At 40.2% G+C, this 25298-nt stretch overlaps 1 protein-coding gene across 1 annotated transcript; it reads right to left on the bottom strand.

Annotated features, from left to right (window-relative positions):
- Positions 1-2: 2 nt before the first annotated feature.
- LOC139475379 (uncharacterized PPE family protein PPE12-like) lies at positions 3-7404 on the bottom strand. The gene is made up of 2 exons (XM_071258599.1): positions 7318-7404; positions 3-869 (listed from the first exon to the last, which is right to left on the bottom strand). The coding sequence occupies exons 1-2, from the start codon at positions 7402-7404 to the stop codon at positions 3-5; spliced, it is 954 nt and encodes a 317-aa protein (XP_071114700.1).
- Positions 7405-25298: the final 17894 nt, after the last annotated feature.

The raw sequence follows: 25298 nt of genomic DNA, 5'->3' as shown, positions 1-25298 counted from the left end.
TCTCAGTATTCTCCTTCCCTGTATGTCCTATCGCAGTTTTCACCATCCCTGTATTTCCCACCGCTGTATTCTCCCTCCCTGTATTTCCCATCGCAGCATTCTCCTTCCCTGTATGTCCTATCGCAGTTTTCACCATTCCTGTATTTCCCACCGCTGTATTCTCCTTCCCTGTATGTCCTATCGCAGTTTTCACCATCCCTGTATTTCTTTCCCACCGCTGTATTCTCCTTCCCTGTATGTCCTATCGCAGTTTTCACCATTCCTGTATTTCCCACCGCTGTATTCTCCTTCCCTGTATGTCCTATCGCAGTTTTCACCATCCCTGTATTTCCCACCGCTGTATTCTCCCTCCCTGTATGTCCTATCGCAGTTTTCACCATTCCTGTATTTCCCACCGCTGTATTCTCCTTCCATGTATGTCCTATCGCAGTTTTCACCATCCCTGTATTTCCCACCGCTGTATTCTCCTTCCCTGTATTTCCCATCGCAGTATTCTCCTTCCCTGTATTTCCCATCGAAGTATGCTCCACTTTTGTATTTCTCATCGCAGAATTCTTTTTCCCTGTATTTCTCATCGCAGTATTCCCCATCCCTGTATTTCCCTTCGCAGTATTCTCCATCCCTGTATTTCCCTTCGCAGTATTCTCCATCCCTGTATTTCCCATCGAGGTTTTCTCCTTCACTGTTTTTCCCTTCACTGTTTTTCCCTTTGCAGTATTCACATCCTTGTATTTCCCACCTTCATATTCTCCCTCCCTGTATTTCTCATCGCAGTATTCACCATTCCTGTATTCCTCATCGCAGTATTCTCCTTCCCTGTATTTCCCTTCGCAGTTTTTTCCATCCTTGTTTTTCCCCACCCCTGTATCCTTCTCCAACACAGTATTCTCCACTTATATTCCCCATCCTTGTACCCTTCTCCAACACAGTATTCTCCACTTATATTCCCCATCCTTGTACCCTTCTCCAACACAGTATTCTCCACTTATATTCCGCACCCTTGTACAGCCCACTACAGATTTCCCCGACCCAGTATTTCCCACCCTGGTATTCTCCACTCTTGTATTCCCAACCCCTGTATTCCCCATCACAGAATTCTCCATTCCAGCATTTCCCATCGCAGTATTCACCACCCCTGTATTGCCCACCACAATATTCTGTGTGAACCCCATTTCTGGTGTCCCCCACCGTAGTATTGCTGTAATATTGCTAAAAGCGGCATAAAACTCTACTCACCCCCACCGCAATATTCCCAACTCATGTATTTCCCATCGTAGCATTCTCCATCCCTGTATTTTCCATCGGAGTATTCACCACCCCTGTTTTCCCCACCGAAGTATTCTTCGTCCCTGTATTCCCCACACAGAATCCTCCCATAACTGTATTTTCCACCACAACATTACCTACCCCTGTATTCCCCACCCCTGTATTTTCCAACAGAGTACCCCCCACCTCTATTCCCCACCCTTGTATTCCCCATCCCTGTACTCTCCAACAGAGTACTCCCCACCTCTATTCCCCACCCTTGAATTCCCCACACCTGTCCTCTCCAACAGAGTACTCCCCACCTCTATTCCCCACCCCTGTACTCTCCAACAGAGTACTCCCCACCTCTATTCCCCACCCCTGTACTCTCCAACAGAGTACTCCCCACCTGTATTCCCCACACTTGTATTCCCCACACCTGTCCTCTCCAACACAGTACTCCCCACCTGTATTCCCCACCCCTGTACTCTCCAACAGAGTACTCCCCACCTCTATTCCCCACACCTGTCCTCTCCAACACAGTACTCCCCACCTGTATTCCCCACCCCTGTACACCTCACCCTTGTATTCCCCACCACAGTATTCCATAGATTGCCCATTACTGCATTCTCTACCACAGTATTCCCCAACCCTTTATTCCTCACAGCAGTATTCTCCACCCTAGTATTCCCCACCGCAGTATTCCTCATCCTTCTTTTCCCGACTGCAGTTTTCTTCATCCTTGTATTCCTCCAGTATTCCCTTCTGGAGTAATCCTCACCGCCGTATTCCACACATCAGTATTCTCCACACCTGTATTCCATACCCTTGTATTCCCCATTCACATATTCACCACCCTAGTGTTCTCCAACTCTGTATTCTGCACACCAATATTTTCCCCCTAAAATATTCTCAACGCCAATATTCTCCGCAACTGTCTTCTCCACAGCTCTGTATTGTCCACCCCAGTATTCTCCACTCTAGTATTCTCCACCCCTATATACTCATCCCCAGTATGGCGCTTTGGTTTCACAACTGTGTCCAATGAAAAAGTTGGTACTCTGACCCACTCATAAAAAAGCAGCTATGTATACATGAGGAATCTCATTATTCCAGATGCCTATTTCTAAAAGTTATACTGGAAACAAAAACATTTTCACATATGGTTTCTGTTATGATTGTTTCGTTACCATTTTTGTGCCTACAAACCGTGACGAATGAGATTTTCTCAGAGAAGCTTGCATATCCATGTGTGCCTATGGTGAGCGGCTGCCGGAACGATAAGCTGGCTGTATCGTGTTACGTTCATGACTTAGCAACTTGCCACGGTCGCCGAGTTCACAGAGTCAAACGACTTTCTTCCCCACCCTGTGGGAGTAGCAGACACGTATCAGAAGCTGCCATTGTAGGCAATCCTTGCTAGCGTCTGTCTGTCTGTCTGAAGGCGTTGCGATGTGACTCCATTTACACCCATATTGGACAACGTGATACACAGGTACAGACATGGGTATCATGGACACGGTCTAGTACATGCGGAAATGGAAGACGTCGGATAGGACAGTTCTGACAGCTAGTATAGAGATGTAATATGTTTACATTCAGACGTGACATTATATAGTTGTAACATGCTTACATTCAGACGTGACAGTATGTAGCTGTAACATGTTTACATTCAGTCGTGCCAGTATATAGTTGTAACATGTTTACATTCAGTCGTGCCAGTATATAGTTGTAACATGTTTACCTTCAGTCGTGTCAGTATATAGTTGTAACATGCTTACATTCAGTCGTGTCAGTATATAGTTGTAACATGCTTACATTCAGTCGTGTCAGTATATAGTTGTAACATGCTTACATTCAGTCGTATCAGTCTGTAGTTGTAACATGCTTACCTTCAGTCGTGTCAGTATATAGTTGTAAAATGCTTACATTCAGTCGTGTCAGTATATAGTTGTAACATGTTTACATTCAGTCGTGTCAGTATATAGTTGTAACATGTTTACATTCAGTCGTGTTAGTATATAGCTGTAAAATGCAAACATTTAGTCGTGACAATATATAGTTGTAACATGTTTACATTCAGTCGTGTCAGTATATAGCTGTAAAATGCTTAAATTTAGTCGTGTCAGTAGATTGTTGTAATATGTTTTGTCAGTCGTGAGAGTATGTACCTGTAATAATTTTATTTTCAGTCGTAACAGGATATAGCTGTAAAAGTTTACATTTAGTCGTGACAGTATATATCAGTACACGTTTTACATTAAGTTTTAACTGTATATAGCTGTAAAAGTGTTATATTCAGTCGTTACAGTATATAGCTGCAATATGTTTATATTCTATCGTGACAGTAAATGGCTGCAAAGGTGTTACATCCAGTTGTTACAGTATAAAGCTTTAATATGCTTACATTCACTCGTGACAGCATTCAGCTGTAAACGATTATCGTGAGGGGTATAGCTCTTAAAAGTATAAAGCTGTACAATATTTACATTAGGTCTTGACAGTATGTACCTGTAAAAGTTTTACGTTCAGTCGTGACAGGGTATAACTGTTAAAGATTTACAGTCAGTCGTGACGGCATATACGTGTACTATGTTCACATTCAGTGGTGACGGTATATATCTGTACTATGTTTACATTCAGTATTGACGGTATATATCTGTACTATGTTTACATTCAGTATTAACGGTATATATCTGTACTATGTTTACATTCAGTATTGACGGTATATATCTGTACTATGTTTACATTCAGTATTGACGGTATATATCTGTACTATGTTTACATTCAGTATTGACGGTATATATCTGTACTATGTTTATATACAGTATTGACGGTATATATCTGTACTATGTTTACATTCAGTATTGACGGTATATATCTGTACTATGTTTACATTCAGTATTGACGGTATATATCTGTACTATGTTTACATTCAGTATTGACGGTATATATATGTACTAAAACTGACGTCCAAAAGAAACTTTACCAGAGTTTGAAATCACTCTTGCTCAAAAACAACAAAACATACATGCATGAAGTAAAGTGTATTGAGAAGATCAATATATCAACATAATCAACACTGGAAATGACAATCATACCGCGACCGAGAATGACGTCAGAGCCCCCCAAAGTTGGGTGTGGTACATAACTCGAGCTTTCAGAATCATGGACAATAGGCAGAGTACATAAACAATCGCTCACGTTCAATAACAAGTCACAAGCGTGTGTGACCACCAAATGCCTCGATACACGCCAAAACTCTTCGACGCACAGAAAAAGTCAGTCGTCTGATGAGGTCACGTGAGATTTGACGCCATTCTTCTTGGAGGGGCAAGATCAGTTCTTGCCGGTTGGCTGGAGAGTGTGGTCGTTGTCGAACACGACGATCCATCAAGTCCCAGAGGTGTTCTATGGGGGACGTGTCGGATGAGCGTGCAGGCCACATCAGGACGTTGACGTTGTTGGCTGCGAGGAAGTGACAATTCTGGCTGTATGGGCTTTAGCGTTGTCATGCTTATAAATGACACCACGTGGCTGCTGTTGGAGAAATGGTAGGACAACTGGACGAAGAACGTTATCCATGTACCGCTGAGCTGTCAAGTTTCCGTCAACGATGACCAGCGGTGTCCTCTGCTGCCCACAGATCCCTCCCCACACCATGACACTCCCTCCACCATATGGTACGACCTCCTGCACGCAACACGCCGCCGTTCGTTCACCCCTTCGGCGGTAAACACGTGTCTTCCATCAGCCCTAAACATGCAGAATCGACTTTCGTCAGTGAAGACAACCCTCTGCCAGTCACGTCGTTGCCAACGTCGTACAGTCCGGGCCCATCTCAATCGCAGACGACGATGTTGCGCTGTCAATAGCTGTCCTCTGTATGGTCTAAAAGCCCTGATTCCATGAGCCCTGAGTCTCCTGGCCACTGTCTGTCGACTAACCCTGTGACCTAAGGCATTTGTCGCCGATGACGTCAGTGTCAGGAAGTGATTTCGGAGGTGCAAGGTACGCAAGTACCGGTCATCATGGGGCGTGGTCAACCTGGGTCTGCCTGTTCTTGGCCTGTCAGCGGTCCGCCCTGTCTGTCTTTAACGTTGCATCAAGTTGGTAACGGCAACAAGGGAGAAACCGAAGGTTCGTGCAATATGGGCGTGGGTGGCTCCCATCTGTACCATACACAAGGCTCGTTCACGTTGTTCGACTGTGAGTCGTGGCATTTCTTTTGTGTGTTTTTTATTTATCACTGTGGATGTCTGACTTGCCGTTGCAATCGTTTTATACCCTTACCCGCACGTGCATTTGCAGTTGTCCTTGGTGCACGTGTTTTTCACTTTTTCGCGTGTTATCTTGCAAACATGTAACAGACGATTAACATTTTCTGCATACACTATTGTTGTACATGTACTATGTTTACATTCAGTACTGACGGCATATACCCGTACTATGTTTACATTCAGTACTGACGGCATATACCCGTACTATGTTTACATTCAGTACTGACGGCATATACCCGTACTATGTTTACAGTCAGTACTGACGGCATATACCCGTACTATGTTTACATTCAGTACTGACGGCATATACCCGTACTATGTTTACATTCAGTACTGACGGCATATACCCGTAATATGTTTACAGTCAGTACTGACGGCATATACCCGTAATATGTTTACAGTCAGTACTGACGGCATATACCCGTACTATGTTTACATTCAGTACTGACGGCATATACCCGTACTATGTTTACATTCAGTACTGACGGCATATACCCGTACTATGTTTACATTCAGTACTGACGGCATATACCCGTACTATGTTTACATTCAGTACTGACGGCATATACCCGTACTATGTTGACATTCAGTACTGACGGCTTATACCCGTACTATGTTTACATTCAGTACTGACGGCATATACCCGTACTATGTTTACATTCAGTATTGACGGCGTATACCCGTACTATGTTTACATTCAGTACTGACGGCATATACCCGTACTATGTTTACATTCAGTACTGACGGCATATACCCGTACTATGTTTACATTCAGTACTGACGGCATATACCCGTACTATGTTTACATTCAGTAGTATATTTATATATATAGTAATAATTGGAGTAAGATTGAACACAGTTTTGATTGGCTAGCGCTTTCAACTCGTACCACGTACGAGTCTCATCAGGCCATAACTGAATAACGGGCATGAAAACACGTACGTGGTACGAATGGAAAGCGCTAGCCAATTAAAACTGTGTTCAATCTTACTCCACTTATTTAATTATTACTATATTGTGCCTGAGAGTTAGAACTTTACTGTGATATACTGTGATATATATATATTCAGGGTAAGATTATATATATATATATATATATATATATATATATATATATATATATATATATATATATATATATATATATATATATATATATATATAGTAATAATTGGAGTAATAGATAGATAGACAGATAGATAGATATACTGAGTCAAATTAAAAAATTCACATTTTTAAAAGTAATCCCATATATGATATACAACGGACAAATGTATCAGAGAAGGTATTTTTTAATCATTAATGTCCAAAGAAAGATTTTAATTAACGGTGGTAACCATAATTTGTTCCAAGCACCTACGGTATTCGGTAATAACATCAACAGTTTAAATCATAAGTCCCAAGCACGAGAATCTGATGGCACACAAGTTCAGTAGCGTGTATAGCCACCATGTGCGTTGACAACTGCCACACAACGCCTCCGCATGGACCGTGTGATGCTTGTGAACACATGATTGGGAAGAAGACGCCATTGTTGCTGCAAAATGGTGCCAAGATCTTGCAAATTCTGTGGTTGGTTCTGGAGAGTGCGCAGACTTCTGCCAAGAGCATCCCAGACGTGTTCGATGGGATTGAGGTTGGGAGACCTTGACGGCCAGTCCATGACGTTGACTCCCGCATTCTGAAGGAAATTCATTGTTAAAATTGCTGAGTGGGGTCTGGCAATTTCTTGTTGGAAGATCAAACCGGGTCCATGTGCTGCCATAAAAGGCAGAAGTTCTGGTGCCAGTACCTGCTCGCGGTAAACAGCAGCGTTGAGGCTGCCACGGATGACAAGAAGCCTGGAACGTGCATTGCCACAGAAAGCACTCCACACCATGACACTTCCGCCTCGAAATCTGTCAACTTCCTGTACACAACACTGGGCGTAACGTTCATGACGGCGCCTCCACACCCTCGCCCTACCATCAGCAAATCGAAGATTAAATCGGGATTAATCACTGAAGACGACTTGATTCCAATTCCTCTGAGTCCATCGTAAGTGTCGCTGTGCCCACAATTGACGTTGACGTCTGTGTAATTGAGTCAGATCGGCCCGCAGTATGGCCGTCGTGTGAGCATTTCTCAGACAGTTTTGAACAGTTTGCGCACTCAGTCTACCCCTAAACAGTTCTTTTCTGGTTGATGTAGCCGTCAAAAATCGGTTACGGAGGTGACGTAAGATAATCTGACGATCCTCTGCATGTGACGTCACACGTGGTCGACCTGGCCGAGGGCGATCAGCAGTGGTACCCGTCTGCTGAAGACGCGTCTGTAAATCATAAACCGTCCGTCGACTACAACCCATCATGCTTGCGGCTTCAGCTACGGACGTTCCCGTCTGCAACATGCCGATGGCACGTTCACGTTGCACATTTGAAAGGCGTGGCATGACAAATGACCGTAAAGACTTTTGTTTTCTTGTGTTTTTCTTTTGTTGTTAATGACTGCTAACAAGTATCGCTGAAAACACGTGCGGTATTATGGCCACTTGACCAGTTGCACGTGAAAAACCACTTTTGCCACTATAGTGCTGTGCCCATGATTTTGATCGATTCACCTGCACAAAAACGGGTGTTATCTGAAGACACCATGAAATACACAATAAGGGCCCACAATGATAACTGGTCAAAATGTTAAAATTTTAGGATTGTGAAGTTTTTAATTTGGTTCAGTATATATATATATATATATATATATATATATATATATATATATATATATATATATATATATATATACATACATACATACATACATACATACATACATACATACATACATACATACATATATATATATAGATATATAGATATATAGATATATATATATATATTTAGTCTTACATTCAGTGGTGGCAGTTTAAAGCAGTAAAAAAATCACATTCAGTAGTAACAGTATAGACCTGTAATATGTTCACATTCAGAAGATGACCATATACAGCTGTTATATGTTTACTTTCAGTATATGACAGTTTAGAGCTGAAATGAGTTTACTTTCAGTTGGTGACAGTAAAGAGCTGTGATATGTTCACGTTAAGTCGCTGACAGTAAAAAGCTGTAATGGTTTTACATTTAGTCGTGACAGTATTTATCTGTAACATATTTGCATTCAGGCGGTATAAGTATATAACTGTAAAAGTTTCACATTTAGTCGTGACAGTATATAACTGTTAAAGTATTATTTCAGTCGTGACAGTATATAACTGTAAAAGTTTCACATTCAGTCGTGACAGTATATAACTGTGAAAGTTTCACATTCAGTCGTGACAGCATATAACTGTAAAAGTTTCACATTCAGTCGTGACAGTATATAACTGTAAAAGTTTCACATTTAGTCGTGACAGTATATAACTGTAAAAGTTTCACATTCAGTCGTGACAGTATATAACTGTAAAAGTTTCACATTTAGTCGTGACAGTATATAACTGTAAAAGTTTCACATTTAGTCGTGACAGTATATAACTGTAAAAGTTTCACATTTAGTCATGACAGTATATAACTGTAAGAGTATTATACTCAGTCGTGACAGTATATAACAAGTAAAAGTTTCACATTTAGTCGTGACAGTATATAACTGTAAAAATTTCACATTCAGTCGTGACAGTATATAACTGTAAAAGTTTCACATTTAGTCGTGACAGTATATAACTGTAAATGTATTATACTCAGTCGTGAGAGTATACAGCTGTAAAAGTTTTACATTCAGTCGTGACAGTTTAAAGTTGTGAAAGGTTTACATTCAGTCGTGACAGATGTAGTTGTAATATGATTACATTCAATCGTGACAGTATTTAGACCTTTAATGTGTTTACATTCAGACTTGACAGTGTAGATATGTAGTATGTTTACATTCAGTAGATAACAGTATAGAGCTTTAGTTGTAAAAAAATTCATATCCTGAATTAACGCTGTTATATATACATTCCTATGCAAACTTGAAATGATTGTACAGGAGATATGATATGTCGTCTTCTGATAACTACTTACGGCGTGATATATGGCTTTTAAGTCGGACTGCCTCATTGCCACAATTGGTCGATGTTTCAACAGTCCGAAGCATACATATTATTTTCAAGAATCTTCTGGGACAATTTGCTTTTTCCCCCAAAAATCCCTTGATCAATGTGCATTCCACAAGTTTGTCCATTTTCCAAAGGTCACATACCCCTGTTTTTTCTTACTTTTAAAAGAAAACAATTCCCTTAATTGACTCAAGTTGTATTGTGTATGACATGATAAATCCACAACAAAATATTTCACTTTTACGCAATTCCCTCTGTGTGCGGCTTAGAACTTATCAATCAACCCTCGTATGATATTTGTATCCAGGGATCTCAAATTTTGCGTTTAGGCATCGAGTTAACTTGTAAATGGAATGTGTGTTCGCAGCGCGTGCTGTTGTATTAGGTGAGATGTGGGCAGCAGGAAGTTTAATCTGATCTCAATATGTGAGGTGACATCGAGTTTCGTTTTAAAGATATATTAAGAAACATGAATGTGTTAAAGTATGAATTGAAAAGCCACGCGTTACCATCGTCTTGATGCGATCTAGTGTTACGTCTCTACGAGTGTGTTGTTGGAAGTTGGCCGGTGTATGTAGATACCAGGTCTACCAGTCGTAGGTAGTGCCAGCCCGGTAGCACCACCCCTCACCGACCGACTGACGGGGTCCAGCACGTGCAGATATGCTACACGTATTAGATATGGGAGATAATTTAGCCGGGATGCAACAGCTTCTTGTGGCTGATATTCCGAGCTTTAATGCAAGGCATCAAGTAAACACTGTGTTCTTTGTTCAAGCAGGAAAAGCGATTTCTTTTACATTTCACGAATAGATTTAAGTATAAGATAAAAGTTGTGTCGAGCTGGATACTAAATTGACTAAGCAAAGCTAAGTCTCACGCATCAGTCGATAAATAATAATGTCTTAATTTATGAAAGAGATTATAGCCTCAATGTATTACTTTTTCCACGAGCCTGAAATTCCACAGTTTACTTAAATGTGGTATAAGAATGCATTGCCTGTTCAAACCTGGTTGTGTATGTTCACTTGTATAATGATCGCAACATCACTAGCTGCATAAATGTGTTGGTGCCTGTCTGTCCACACATGCATGCCTGTGTGCTTGTGCGTGTGCGTGTGCGTATCGCAGAGTTTCCTGGGAAAGTTGTGCCAGACTAATTGTACTGCCATCGGCTTGGGGTCCACCAATTCTGTGTATTGACATGAAGCTGCTTTGTTCGGCTCCTATGTTGACTCTCTGCAAAGGCAAATCACTAGAAGCCAACAAAGCAGGTAAGTGTTCAGAGACGCATAGTTAGAGCTTCCTCGTAATTGTGGTGTTCAGTGAATGTAATGGATACAACGGTTTTTATCATCCAAAACTGGCTCCCACAGTAGATAACGCCTGGGTGAGATCAAACGATATCTACATTATAGATCGCTGCAATGAAATTGCATCACAATGCTTTGCAGACAATTGTGACGTCATTGGTTACCATGACGTTACAATCATATGACATCACTAATGGCTCTGCTACTGAAGCTGTTAGCAGTACGTTTTACACTTAAGACATTGCTTATTACTGTCTACAAACTGATACAGGCAGAAGAATGATGTTGGATGATAAATAAAATCTCACCCTCGTGTCTTTTGATATCAAATATATCAACACTCGTTGATAAAAGTGGAAAAACTCCTCGGCAAGACTCGGTGTTCTTCCACGTCTATCAACTCGTGTTGTTATATTGGATATCAAAAGACACTTGGTTGAGGTTCTCTATGTGTAGTTTCCGTCAGTCTATACTGAGCGTCATTATTGAAGGGTCACCTAGGTATATAGGGTGCCAAACATGAACCTATGCCAACAAGTGTCAGTATGTCGACAATGTGATTAACAACTGGAGAACATGTTGTTAATGCCTGTGTCATACTGAAGGGATACTTTCATGAAACTGAAAAAATGTGCTATTAAAAACTATTAAAAGTGCAAGACTGAAGGTCATGACAAAAGCTATCCGGAACTCACGCCTGAACGTTACTAGTGGTTTAACGCGCATCAACGTGCCATACATGACAAGAAACAGTCAATATGGGTATAAAATGTTTCATTCTAGATGCGACTCAACTGCACTCTTGGAAGTTGTAAGTGCGACGTTTTGTCTCTTTATTATCTGTGTGATCCTTCAATAATGAAGCTCAATAGGCCCTATAGTTGCTGGTCAAGCTTACAAATTGTTTCCTGCAGAAAACATTCGCAGTGCAGTACGAGCTTGGCAACTATTGCAGGCCCGGAACACTCCTGGCATCTACCTTTGATACCATGTCATCCACTCTGAACACGATCAGCCTTTTCCCACGAAACGAGAAGCCATTTATAGCGGGGGCCAAATTTGACCAGTCGACCTCGGTAGCACATGACCGCCACGTGATGTAAACATCCTAGCTTGCCGTCGACAGACTTAAATACCTTGGGGGGCGGAAAAGCCACAGCAAACTGGTAATTTGGTATTGATATGTAATTATGAACGACGATGGATCACTAATATTTTTGTTTTGCAAATTCATTGACATTTATAGTCAATGATCGCTTAGGTACAGGTACCCAGGTGTTTTGTTTACAACCACCATGTGTCAAAACATTGTTGTAGTATGTTCGTAATATATTTATCGGGTGTGACAATGATACTACTTTCGTAATTACCTACCATGTGTCAAGGTCATATCAAACATGAAGGTAATTAAAAAAGACCTGTAAATATGATGCAGATTACATTTACAGTATGATACAGATACTTTAACCCCTTTACTATCAATTTTAAATTTGCTCATGGATGAAGAGGGTAATGGTTATAGTTGCATTACATGCCTAACCCAGCAGTGATGTCAGTAAACCGGAGGTGCATACAACTTTGTAATACATTTAGCTAGGCGACTGTGATTTTCTGTTATATTGCCACGTTGCATTAAACGTGCATTTTCCAAAACCAAAAACTGTCTAACTTTCTAATTAAAGTAGCTGGGGGTATGAAACATTGCCAAGCCATGTTTAGTATACATAGATAGTGTTATCTATCACCTGGTTTTGTGAAATCCAAATGGTTCATTATACATTATACATGTTCTACAGAAAGTTGAGCAGCATCTGCTGGGAGTGCTGAAGCGGCTTCTGGTTTTTGCATCAGTGTTAACAATTTTATTGTTTGAATAAAATTATGTTTAATTGATGTAATCTATAACACTGATGTATAAATAACGGGTAAAGCCTGTGAAAATGTAAATAGCACTGGCAATAATAAAAACCCATTCAAATTTAATTTTGAATTATTTGGAGAAAACAGGTTATCCGATAATATACAAAAACTACTTGATAAATGTGTTGACATGATTTTTCATGACATAGATAGAAGTATATATATATATGCCGCGGCATACAGTACACAGCCCAGCTATGAACAGGACAAAGCCATGTATCTGGAGATTAAGAAAAAACTTGGACACAAAGAAAAGCGATCATTCATGGAAAGCTTACTTGGTATCTACGACAAAAGCATGAAGGGAATCAATCATGTCAGAGAGAGCTTATACGATTATGCGAAGGATAATTGTGACAACTTTCCACCAGGATCGCTTGTCAAACGACGAAATACAAATGGCGGTGTTCACAATGCCCTCGATAAATGTGCACAAGATGTATACTAGCTTTTCCACTTCATTGAAGGAGGTGTACCAGATCATGTACTCCAGTCTAAAGTACTCAGAAGGGCGAGTGTCAGGAATATGTCCTTGTCAGTTATACCTTCGTACACAACGATGAAAATGACGCTTACATTGAATCAGATCGAAAACGAACAGGTGATACTGATGCCATTGGGCTCATACTGAGTCACATCGTGCAACTTAAACAGTGTGTCTCACAGGCTACAAAATCCACTGACAAGAAGCTCTCGGATATCGAGTTGAAACTTAATGAAGACCTGTCACAAAAAGATCTTGAAATCGGCCACAAGAGCAAGACAATTGACGACCTTGCTAAAAGGCTGGAAGATTCAGAACTAAGACGATCGGAATTAAGAGCACAACTCAAACTCGACTCACAAGAAATTAAAACTCTCAAGGAAAGAGTTCAGGAGCTTGAGCATGAACTACTTCGTCTTAATTATCAAATAGACACCAAACTGAAGACTATTGATAATAAGATAGGCAACGTCACTTCCAAGATGAAGCTCTCGTATGCCAGCGCAGTAAAATCGCCCCCCAAATCAACTGATGTACCCACTGAACAGACTCAAACTGCATCAACAACGATCACCCCTGACACTACCCAGTGCCAGCCCACACCCACACAACCTTCTACGAATGCAAACAGTCATGACAACGAAAATACTGAGAAACAGAGCACATCATACATGGAGAAAATCTCACACAATACAACATCAGACACACCGACTTCAAAACCAAAGGAGAAACCACGTATGGTAGATTTGACGAACACTGATCTTCTGTGGAACATCTACAATGATAACGTCCATGGTTTAGTGTTTTCCGGCATGGAAGATGGTGACAACTCTCACCCTGTCCATCCTCACACAGGAAGTCACTCTGATAAACCTTCAAGCACCTACCAGATCAAGTCACTGGCTAAATCCTACAACACACTTGAAGGGGTTTCAAGAGTCCGGACCAAAAGAGTTGTCCTCTCTAATATCAGGGCAGACAAATCTTTTGATGATGTCAAACAGTTAATCTTTGACTATGCACATGAACGCCACGTACGTGTTACTCATGCACGCCTGCTGAAGAAACGTGTCCACTACGACAATACAGAGACATACACAGTTCAAGTCAATATGTCGTGTGACGATTATGATTATGTCATTAATGACAAAAAGTTCTGGCCTAAAGATATACAATGTCGTGACTACGTTCCGCGCTTCAGGAACTATGAAAAGTACGGTCAGTACAGTGATAACAACCAAAGACGTTAGTAGGAAACACGCATTAGTGCTGAAACCAGTGTCCCACTCAATCATGTCTCTTGTGTCTTCAATTATTACCCTTAGTCTTCTTACATGGAATGTGCGTGGTCTGTTAAATGGTACACGTGGTATAAATAGTGTAATTCCAAACTCAGTGGACATACTGGCTATTCAGGGACACTGGCTTTCGCCGGATTGTGAGTATAGATTTAATGACTTGTCTGGTTTTTCAGTTATTACCTATTCATGCAATTCACAATTACTTTCTGCTAGAGGCTCTGGTGGCACGGCTATTCTATGTAATGATACATCCATGTGGAGTGCTAAGTCGCTACATACTAACTCTCATTTCTTTGTAGCTGCTACTATTAATGCTATTATAGTTATAATGATGTCTTCGTCATAAGTTGCCGTCTTCCCTCAACTAACGTCTTACATTCAGTGTTTGTTAACGCATTAGATGAAGTCATTGACATGTATGATACTTTAACTGCCAAAGGTGACACTGTCATATTAGGTGATTTAAATTCTGATATCCACAGAATAAACATGTCTCCTCGCGATAAGCTACTACAAAAAGTAATAGATCATAGGCACCTAGTTAGTGTAACGCATAATCTATGCAACACAGGTCCCGGGTATACGTACAGAAGTAAAGACAATGTTAATACATCACTTATTGACTATGCCCTCATACCATCCAACATGCGTAACTGCATCATCCAATGCAGCATACTTGATCAATGTCATTAGGATACAACGGACCACTTGCCTTGCCTTGTCTGCATACAATGTACACATCAAACTCCACCCAATGTGGAAACAACACATGTTCCAAAGTGGACCAAGGCAGACGAAATACACATAAATATGTATACAAAAGAAGTTGACACACTTCTCTCCTCCGTGTGTATAGCATCTGACCACGCTCAACCTGATGTCATAGAGCATTTTAACGAAGAGCTAAGTAAACGTCTTATGAAGGCCAGCTCTAACAATATCCCCTAAAGTGTATATAGATCACATTTGAAGCCCTATAAATGATGGGTTAAATCAGTCCCACTATGAAATGAGGTCGGCCAGACGAGAATGGATAGCGGATAATAGACCACGGGGAGGAAACTCTAGATTATACAAATCCTATAAAAATGCAAAAAGGGAATTTAGACGTTTACACCGAAAATCAAAACGTAAACAGCGCAAAGAAATAAGTACAGAACTAGAAAAGACATGTGAAGCCGATATAAATACATTCTATAAACATGTTCGTAAGTTGAGACGCAAGAGTTTACAATGGACGTAGTGCTGTTTCTTCAGCTGATATTTGTAAACTGTGGGGTGACTATTATTCAGACTTGGCAAAACCTCACCAGTCTGATGATTTTGACGAAAACTTTAAACTCACCATTGTATCAAAACTTCATTATATCATGGAACAAAATCGTCATAATCATGATCCACTAGATGATATCCTGTATACAGAAATCCAAGTCCCAGAAATCAGATCACATATACACAACCTTAAAAGAAACAAATCTCCAGGACCTGATGGTATCACAAATGAACACCTGATATTTGGAGGAGAGATGCTTGTAGTAACCCTAAAACACCTATTCAATCAAATACTTGCATCCCAGTATTATCCATGTGCCTTCAGAAAAGGCATGATAATACCTATATATAAAGGCAAAAACGACAAACATGATCCACGTAACTACAGGGGCATAACTCTTACATCGTGTCTATCTAAACTCCTAGAGAAAATCATTTTAAGTAGAATAGAAACATATACACCCATTAATCTCCAATCATTCCCCGATGCTTTACAATTTGGTTTCAGAAAGGAACATGGAGCAATCATGTCTGTATTCACCGTTTTAGAATGTGTTAATTTTTACCTAGAAAGAGAATCACAAGTTTTTGCTGCATTTTTAGATAATGAAAAAGCTTTCGATCGTATTTGGCACGACGGTCTTTTTGTTAAACTACATGACCTTGGTGTGAAAGGTAAATTATGGAACTTACTTTTCCATAGCTATACAGACAGCTGTGCTTTTATATCATACAACGGAGAAAGATCTGATGAGTTTCCTATTAAACAAGGTGTTAGGCAAGGTCGAGTTATGTCAGCATGGTTCTTTCTTGTTTTCATAAATGACCTTATATGTGAACTAAGGAAAGCAAACGGTGGCCTCTCTGTTTATGACATCTACATACCCTGTGTGTTATTGGCCGATGACACAACGCTCTTGTCTACAACCCCACGGGGCTTACAGTCTTCCCTTGATTCAGTTTGTTTATATGCCAACAAATGGAGACTCACCTATAATGCCTCCAAGAGTAAATCACTTGTATTCTGCAAAACACGCCAGCGTCATAATAAAGTAACCTACAAATTTGGCGATGCAATAATTGACACTTCCGACTCAGTCAAATATGGCGGAATAATCATAAACAGTAATTTATCCTGTAAAGAAAGAATCATGACATGTTGCTCAAAAGCCAGAAAAAGTGTTAATTCACTACGATCACTCGGCCTTAACGACTCAGACCTACACCCAGTTGCATGTGTCAATATATGGAAAAGAATGATTTTATCTACAAGCTTTTATGGATGTGAATTGTTACCAGCCTTTTACGGTAAAGAACTTGAAATGATTGAATGTACACAACGTTACTTTGCTCGTCATTTACAAGGATTTGGTAAAAGACATCCAACCGATTCGTCTATTTCTAACTTGGGAATGAATGTGGTCAATGAATGGCTACATTGATAAATGTAGACTACAATTATTAGGAAGGCTCTGCAATAACGATTGTAACTCAATAACAAAAGACCTATTTTGTGCTCACATTGCTACCAACGCTTTTGTCAATATTAGCCGTCCAGTAAGCATATGCAACATCCTTTTATATACTGCTAAAAAATACCATTTGGATAACTATATAAAGGGGTATACTGATAGCGGTTCGTTCCCAACAAAATCGGCTTGGCGAGCTCTTGTAATCAGACGTCTATCAGAGAATGAACAGTACATCTGGAGAGAGAGACTAGCACAGAGACCGGATCTTTCACGATACCATAAAATTCATAAACGGTTACAAATGCATGTTCTTTATAATGTAATGTATCTCTATCCACATCTAAGACATCCCCTGCAACTTTGTATTAAAATCGGATCAAGAGCAAAAGTGTCGAAAGAATGTAACCATTGCAATAGACATTGCTATGACTATGATTGCCATATTATTTTGCACTATGAAATGTTTATGCCTGACAGAAATAATTTCTTCTCATGCCTGATTGATAAACTTGATGTAGATGTATTTGTGAAAATAGATATGCTTGACGATGATGATATGCTTTCATTCTTTCTCGGTGCAGATGTCCATGACTTGACAAACGAACTTGATTACAATACTTGGCAAGGCATCATAATGACTTTCTGCCACTTCATATGGAATTTAAAAAAACACCTTATGTATATCTACTAGACACTTTACTGCTCTCAAAATGTACATCGTAAATTATTTATTCATAGCAGTGTATAACATGATTCCTTTGTATATAGTCAAGTAATTTCATTGATGTACTGTAAATAATGTATTTGCCCATGTAAAATCTTCGGATTCAACTCTGGAGGAAATAAAGAAATTCATTCATTCATTCATTCATTCATTCATTCACGGCGTGTCAGCTTAATGTGGGAGGAAAGCCCGAAGTGATGCAGGTCTCAGGCGTTTACCATTTCGGTGAAACCCACGAGCACGGGCATGGTGCTAACATAATCGGGGCGAACCGGGATTCGAACCCACAATTATAGATTTCTGGCGTGCCCAAGGGACGCAACTCTGCACGGCGAATCGCGGCGCTTTAGACGACTGGGCCACCCGTGCCCCCAGAAGCCGACTGGAAGAAGTAAAATCAACAATGACTGGTTTCATAACAGTTGAAGCGTGAAAGATGTAGAGCATTGAATCGATTTAGAAAATATAAGGATGGTCACTCATTGGGATAAGAAACAAATATAATGCTGTACGCAGTCATAAAAGGAAGGAATATTTTGAGCATAGAATAGCATATACAATTCCAAGAATTTCTAGTCTGTGATTAAAAGTTTGAATTGTAAGAATTCTGTTCAAAATAATATTACTATTGCTGACTGGTTTGTGCATTTAAGAGATAAGTATGCAGTATATATGAAAATGTTAAAATGTGTGTACAAGACAAAGGTGTAATGTCTGACATGTTTGAATGCAGATTTTGCGGGCGCCAAGGATGTATACTGAGTCAATATTGAGTTTATTTCTTTTCCATAAATTAATTAGCATCAGAAATATATAACAGTTGAGCAAAAGGTATTAAATTACAATCAGATGTTGTTCTATGTTGAACAAAGACTTAGATCATGGCCTGAAATCAACGAAATCATATCATAATCCCAAGCTGGATTTTGAGAGAATGATAATATTTTGTTAAGAAGACATTGTGTTGAAAGTATTTTAGAAAACCAAAACATCGCTTTTTATGCTGCCTTTGTAGATTTTAGAAAGGCGTTTGATTCTGTTGATAGAAAGGATTGTTGTCTGTACTTATTCAAAAGGGCGTTCATGGTAAAATGTTATTGAAGTTATTGAAGTTTATATGAAGTTATTTATAAAGTGTTTGTGCAAGTGTGAAGTCAGGTAATTGTAGATCGGATGTTTTAGCACCTCTTCTGGTGTAAGACAGGGCTGTATGTTGAGCCTATTATTGTAAACCCTCTTTATCAATCAAATTAGGACCTGAAATAGAAGCAAGTGAATGCCGGGGAAATTGTGTAAGTGAAGCTCTTGAAACCATTAAGAGCTACTGCTCTTTGCAGATGATGTTGTCCTACTGACATTCTCATTGTTAGAATTGCAAAGAAAATCGATATATTAGAATCGTTTGGCAGTAAATGGGCAATGGGGGTAAAAATGGACAAATGATATATTATTATTTTCAGAAATGGTGAAAAGAGTGGAAAAATGATTTTATGAATTTATAGAAATGTCACCAACTTCACACTATAAATACCTTGGCACTATATTTCTTTATAGGCTAATCTGGTCTAAAGCTTGTGAGACTATTTCATTCCAAGCTAGAAAATAATGTTCTTCGTTATTTCAACTTATGAAAACATATCCAGATATATCTTTGAAGATAATTGTTGCTTTACTGGATTCAAATATTGCACCCATTCTACATTATGATAAATATATAATGGTAATGGGAGCATGCATAGAGTGGGGCGGTTAAGGCTGGGTTTTGTCAAAATTGTGCACTTTGGGCTAAAAGCACCAAACTTGGCACACTTATTGCTTGAACCATTCCGAACATTTCTGAATATGGATCCACTTCAGCAGCGCCACCTGGTGGTAGAAAATTCAAGATGACCGCCAAAATGGTTGAAATCTCTTATGATGCTAATCTATATGCAATATATCTTAATTATCCTGTCAATTTTAGTAATTTATGCATGATTAACAGCAACAATGCTGTATATAATTACAAGCACCCACGGGTGGTGACGAAAATCCAAGATAACCGCCAAAATTACCTTATCTTCAGAAATTGGCAAATGTTTGTCCACAATATCCTTATCAATTGTTCATTTCAATCAATTAGATTTGACTTTAAAACAATTCAAAGTAAAGTTTTACTGAATGTATTAGTTTTTGGTACTAAAATTCATTCATTTGAAGCGAGGTCTGTATTCCGTAAGGCATTTCTGGGGAATCTATGAGACTGCATGAACATGGTTTAAATTCTGTACCTGTACACACTACAAGACTGGCAACGAATCTTGTCAGCAATTCTGAGAGCTCACAATCAAGGCATAAAGGTCATACTGGAATTTGATAAAGATATTTGACCAGCATTGAACCATGCCTGCAGTCAAAAGTTTGATTCTGAGTCATTAATGCTAGCTAGAGCAGCAACAATTATCCGCAGGGATGTCTTCAGGTTGAAACACACTTTCACAGGAACATTTCCTTCTGACTGCCATGAACAAGTATGTACCTGCCTTTTTGCAAGCTCTAATCAGTATGATACTGGATGGGCCAGGTATAAGAAAGACAATCCCCAAGAAGAGATACAGTCTCCAGCATCCCAAACTATCTCAGAACATCTTATCTTCAAATCGTGAAATCTAGGGGCAACAGCTCATCAACACATAGAAACCACAGCGATCGAGAAACGCCAGTCCGGGTTTACTTGGTATTAAACAAGAAAACGTGATCTTATAGACACATTTCACAATATGGGTTTGTGTATTTCTTATGACATTTCGTGTCTGGTCTATTTCAACAGATATAGCCAACACGATTTGTCATGTTTATGAAAATTCTCAAAAGATAACATCTATCATAATGCTCGCTCTACAACATATCCACTTCATGATACCAGCTTTTCAGCAGCGACCAACAGCTGAAAGGGGGGGACATGACAGGTTGTTCTTTGAGTGAATACAGCACACACACAAGGAAAAACAAACAACCCGCAGTATATACTAATGTACCCTCATCCTGTTTTAGCAAGATGTGTGATTATGTGCCTCATTTAAAAGGACCTTTCACCCAAGATGTAGATAGTGTTAACCCAATCCTTGATCATGAGTAAAACTGGTCATAACACATGAAGGACGTACTGGGAAAACACAAGTTGGGCAAAGATGATTTCCTCTCATGGGCAGCATTCAATGCATTGTTACACGCCCCACAAACAACAATTGCCCATATGCCAGTGTTCTAGAATGTGCACAGTTGCTATGATACAGCATTTAATTAATTTGGCTAAAAAGGCTATTGAGAACTTGAATCCTGGTCAGAAACCTGTGCTTGCCTTGGATGAACCATTTTACGTAATTGCTAAGACAGTCCACTGGAACTGTTCCTGAATATGATGAAGACAAGATCCTTATCATGTTTCGCTAGATTGTATATTGAAATAGTTGCTTTTAGGATTCTTAGAAACTGCCCCGAAGGAAGATGGAAAACTGCAATCTGTGCTGCTGGAATTGTCTCAAGCAGAGTTGCTGATTCCTTCACTAAGTGTACCACCTTGCTACAGCATCAGGCATATGTTCAATATAAGGAAACAGAAGCGAACAAAGAAAATCCTTTCAGAAGCTGCACATCCCCAGTTTCACGACTGGTCCCTTGTTTTTGAACAAGAACTTTGCATATTCTGACTGGTGGGTGCAATTCAAAATGCAGATTTCCCAAAGTATGCAGCATCACTTGTCAGATTAATGGCTTGCAGTTCACAGATATGTCCCTCTTACAGTGGAACACGCACCACTGTACCACGAATATTATTCCGGTGGAGTAGTGACACACAAAACTAAACGGACATTCTCTGGTATGGCACAAGATCAGATCAAAGTCAATGGCCAGGTGAAAGGAGATTGAGGGGCAGTTGGATTGACTGAAATAGCCGAGAGAGGACTTCTAGAGGCCCACAGAATTCAAAGACATTGTCACTATGTAATGCCTTTACCGGCTCATTTGCTGGGGATATGTGTCATGTATTTCCTGCCGTAACCAAAGCTTTCCCATCATCAGCAGACTCAGATAGATATCTCTGACAACACAACACAGCTTCTTGAACGGTTTGTCGTTCTCATCTATGACAGAACTGTTTAATTTCTAAGGTCAATGAAGCAAGGCAAAATCTCTTTTCATGAAGAAAACATTCATTCCATAGAGGCAACCCAGACATGCGTTGGGAGACGACATGTAGTAAATACATGGATACCCAAGTGGACAAGACTTGGTTAGGCACAAAAAGAGTGTCATAAACTAACACTGCACCTGTAAGAAGTCTTGCAAGTCTTAAATGCACTGCTATGTGTTAATTTGAAGGAAAGTGTTCCTTGTATATGAATTATGGAACCGTAAACACATACATTGAACTGATATCCCTGGTCATACTTAAGTATGAAGTAAGTTGATATATCATATGTTCATGGCAATAATGTCAATATTACTTACACATACATTCCTGTGTTTAAGATATGAATCCATTCTCAGATGATTATGGGGTGATCTTATATAACATATACTGTTTACTTGCAATTTGTTCAGGAAAAGATGCCTTCATTAAAATTTTCTCTAAAACACAACATACAACATACACAATACATATAAATTGATACAATGTCACCTAAAATTGGACCGGCTCCGTGGTCTAGTGGTCGAGCTTCCGCCCGGAGAGCGGAAGGTCTGGGTTCGATCCCCGGCCGCGTAATACCATAAGACGTTAATAGATGGTGCTTGTTGTTACCGTCTCTGGCGCTCTGCATTTAGGGGCTAAAACAAGGACTGGTCGGCTCGGAGTCGGTATACTGCGGCATGGTATCTCAGTGGGTAGCTATAAATCGCCATCAGTCCGGACTAGTACAAGCAGCCACACGCACACACGTGCATGCACGTCGCAATATAAGTGCAATAATCTTGACCCGACGTTAAACCATCTACCATTTCACCATTCAAAAATATGTTTTGTTCATCATATATCAAATGATATCAATATCTGCTGTAGAATGCTGGACAATTTCTGAAAATTAAGACATTTTGGAGGCCTTTTTGAATTTTCGTCACCACCAGATTAGAATTATATACAGCATACTTACAATAGATCCTGAAAACATTACTGTGATAAGTTGTATGAATTGATCAGATAAATATGATATAATGAGTATAGATTGATGTCATTAGAGATTTCAACCATGTTGGCGGCCATCTTGGACTTTCAACACAATTAGGGGGGGGCTGCATACTAAATATTGATTACATTTAAGGATTGACTATGTATTTTTTTCGCTTCATTGAGACATGAATCGAAAAGCCGATGTGCACACTGTATGAGTCCGCTTAGAGGAGGATTAAAACAAAGTTCATAGGGCCTGTCAATCAAGGCAAGAGGTGAGAAGAACTGCAACAGTCGGACTGTGACGAGTCGGAACAAATATACTCAACAACAAAAGTTCCTGACACCAATATTTTAGTGTATTTTTCAAGCAAGTAATGTTGGTTTTCAATATTGTAGTACATGTATGGAATCAAGTCACAAAAACGCAACTGCTACAGAAAAGCATGCATTCCATGTAAAAGTTGACTTTTCTGCAAGCCCCATGCATTTCACTACCCAAGAATGGGTATAAAAACGTACGTTAACGGGATTCCATATGCATTGTTTGGCATCGTGCTGGCAACAACCACTCAGAAAAACAAAAATATTACGCAATTATTCAACATTATGAAATGCCACGCCTGTCCGAAAATGAGCCTCTGAGAGCCATTGGTATGCTTGAAGCAGGATCGAGTCAACGTGATGTTGCAAGACAATTTAAGGTCCACAGAAACACCATTTGGTGTTTATGGCAACGTTGGCAACAGACGAATGCAGTCAGAGGCCTTCCTCGGAGTGGCAGGCCACGCGTAACCAATAATCGAAAAGACAACTGGATTTGAACAACACACCTACGAAATCGATTCTAGCCAGCAACAGTGACTGCAAGAATGCATCCCTGGCCTTCACAAACCGTACGTCGTCGCCTCAGATGTGCAGGGATTGTCGCCAGAAGACCCGCCAGACATCCCATTTTGACAGGAAACCACCGTCAAGCACGTCTACAGTGGTGCAGACAGCGTCTACGCTGGACGGCCATGCAGTGAGGACAAGTTTTATTCACTGACGAGTCTCGTTTTCACCTCAGCCACAGCGATGGACGGATTCGAGTGTACCGACGTCGAGGTGAACGCTACGTCAATCAATGAGTCATGGAAGAAGATCAGTTCGGGGCGGCAGCGTTATGGTATGGGGTGAGATTACAGCAAGACAGAGGACCCGTTTGATAGTGGTAAATGGAAACCTCAATGGACAGCGCTACCGCGACGAGATCATCGGCCCTGTTGTTCTACTGCTTTTGCGTCGTCATGGCCCGGACATTACCTTTCAACATGACAACGCCCGGCCTCATATTGCTCGTCCTGTTCAGGATTCCCTTCAACAAAACAACGTAAATGTCATCCCTTGGCCAGCTCGCCCCCCTGATCTCACCAATCCCTCACCAATCGATGAGATGGATCGGCGCCTTCGACGTCAACCACGTGTTCCACAGACACTCGGGGGAACTTCGAAACATGCTCCAGCAGATATGGACAGATATCTCCACAGGACTTTGTGCGACGCCTGGTCCATTCCATGAGACGATGATGTGTTGGTTGCATCGCAACCAGAGGTGGACACACACGCCATTGATTTGTAAATTGACATTTTGGCATGGTCATGTTTTTTTTTATGAAATCACGCATTTTCTGAAGTCAGTATAGCAAATTAAACCATTTGAACACTTACAGGAGTCTTTTATCTGTTGCAAACCGAAATTGTTTCAGTTTTGGTAAAAACATAACTTTGCATTAAATCTTATTTAATGTCACAGGAACTTTTGTTGTTCAGTATCTGTCCGGGAGAAGGCGGCCGTTTCAAATGACATAGTCAGTTACCGCCAGATTCGAACATTAGTTCCCTGAGACCGGGAAGACCCAGTTGGAAAAATGCTAGTTAGAACTGAAAACCGAAGACATGAAAGTTGGGGAACCGAGGCGAGCGGGACCAAAAAAGGCGAGCGAACCTGCACGTTTGCCGTTTCATTCCTTCTCGGCCTTCCGTCTCAAAGGGTTTTATGGACAAGGACTATGCATGAATTTCGCTAAATGTCC

This window comes from Haliotis cracherodii, unplaced genomic scaffold, assembly GCF_022045235.1.
Source record: "Haliotis cracherodii isolate W230 unplaced genomic scaffold, xgHalCrac1.p SCAF_3, whole genome shotgun sequence".
Taxonomy (NCBI): Eukaryota; Metazoa; Mollusca; class Gastropoda; order Lepetellida; family Haliotidae; genus Haliotis; species Haliotis cracherodii.
The sequence above is the reverse complement of the archived record's forward strand: the minus strand, read 5'-3'. Positions and strand labels throughout refer to the sequence as shown.

Bases quoted from the DNA above. Each gene is read 5' to 3' on its own strand.
- LOC139475379 (XM_071258599.1), bottom strand. From the start codon at position 7,404: ATGGTGTGGAGTGCTTTCTGTGGCAATGCACGTTCCAGGCTTCTTGTC. The intron at 870-7,317 runs GTACTGGCACCA...GTGTTGGAGAAG, and splicing joins CTGCTGTTTACCGCGAGCAG to GATACAGGGGTGGGGAAAAA.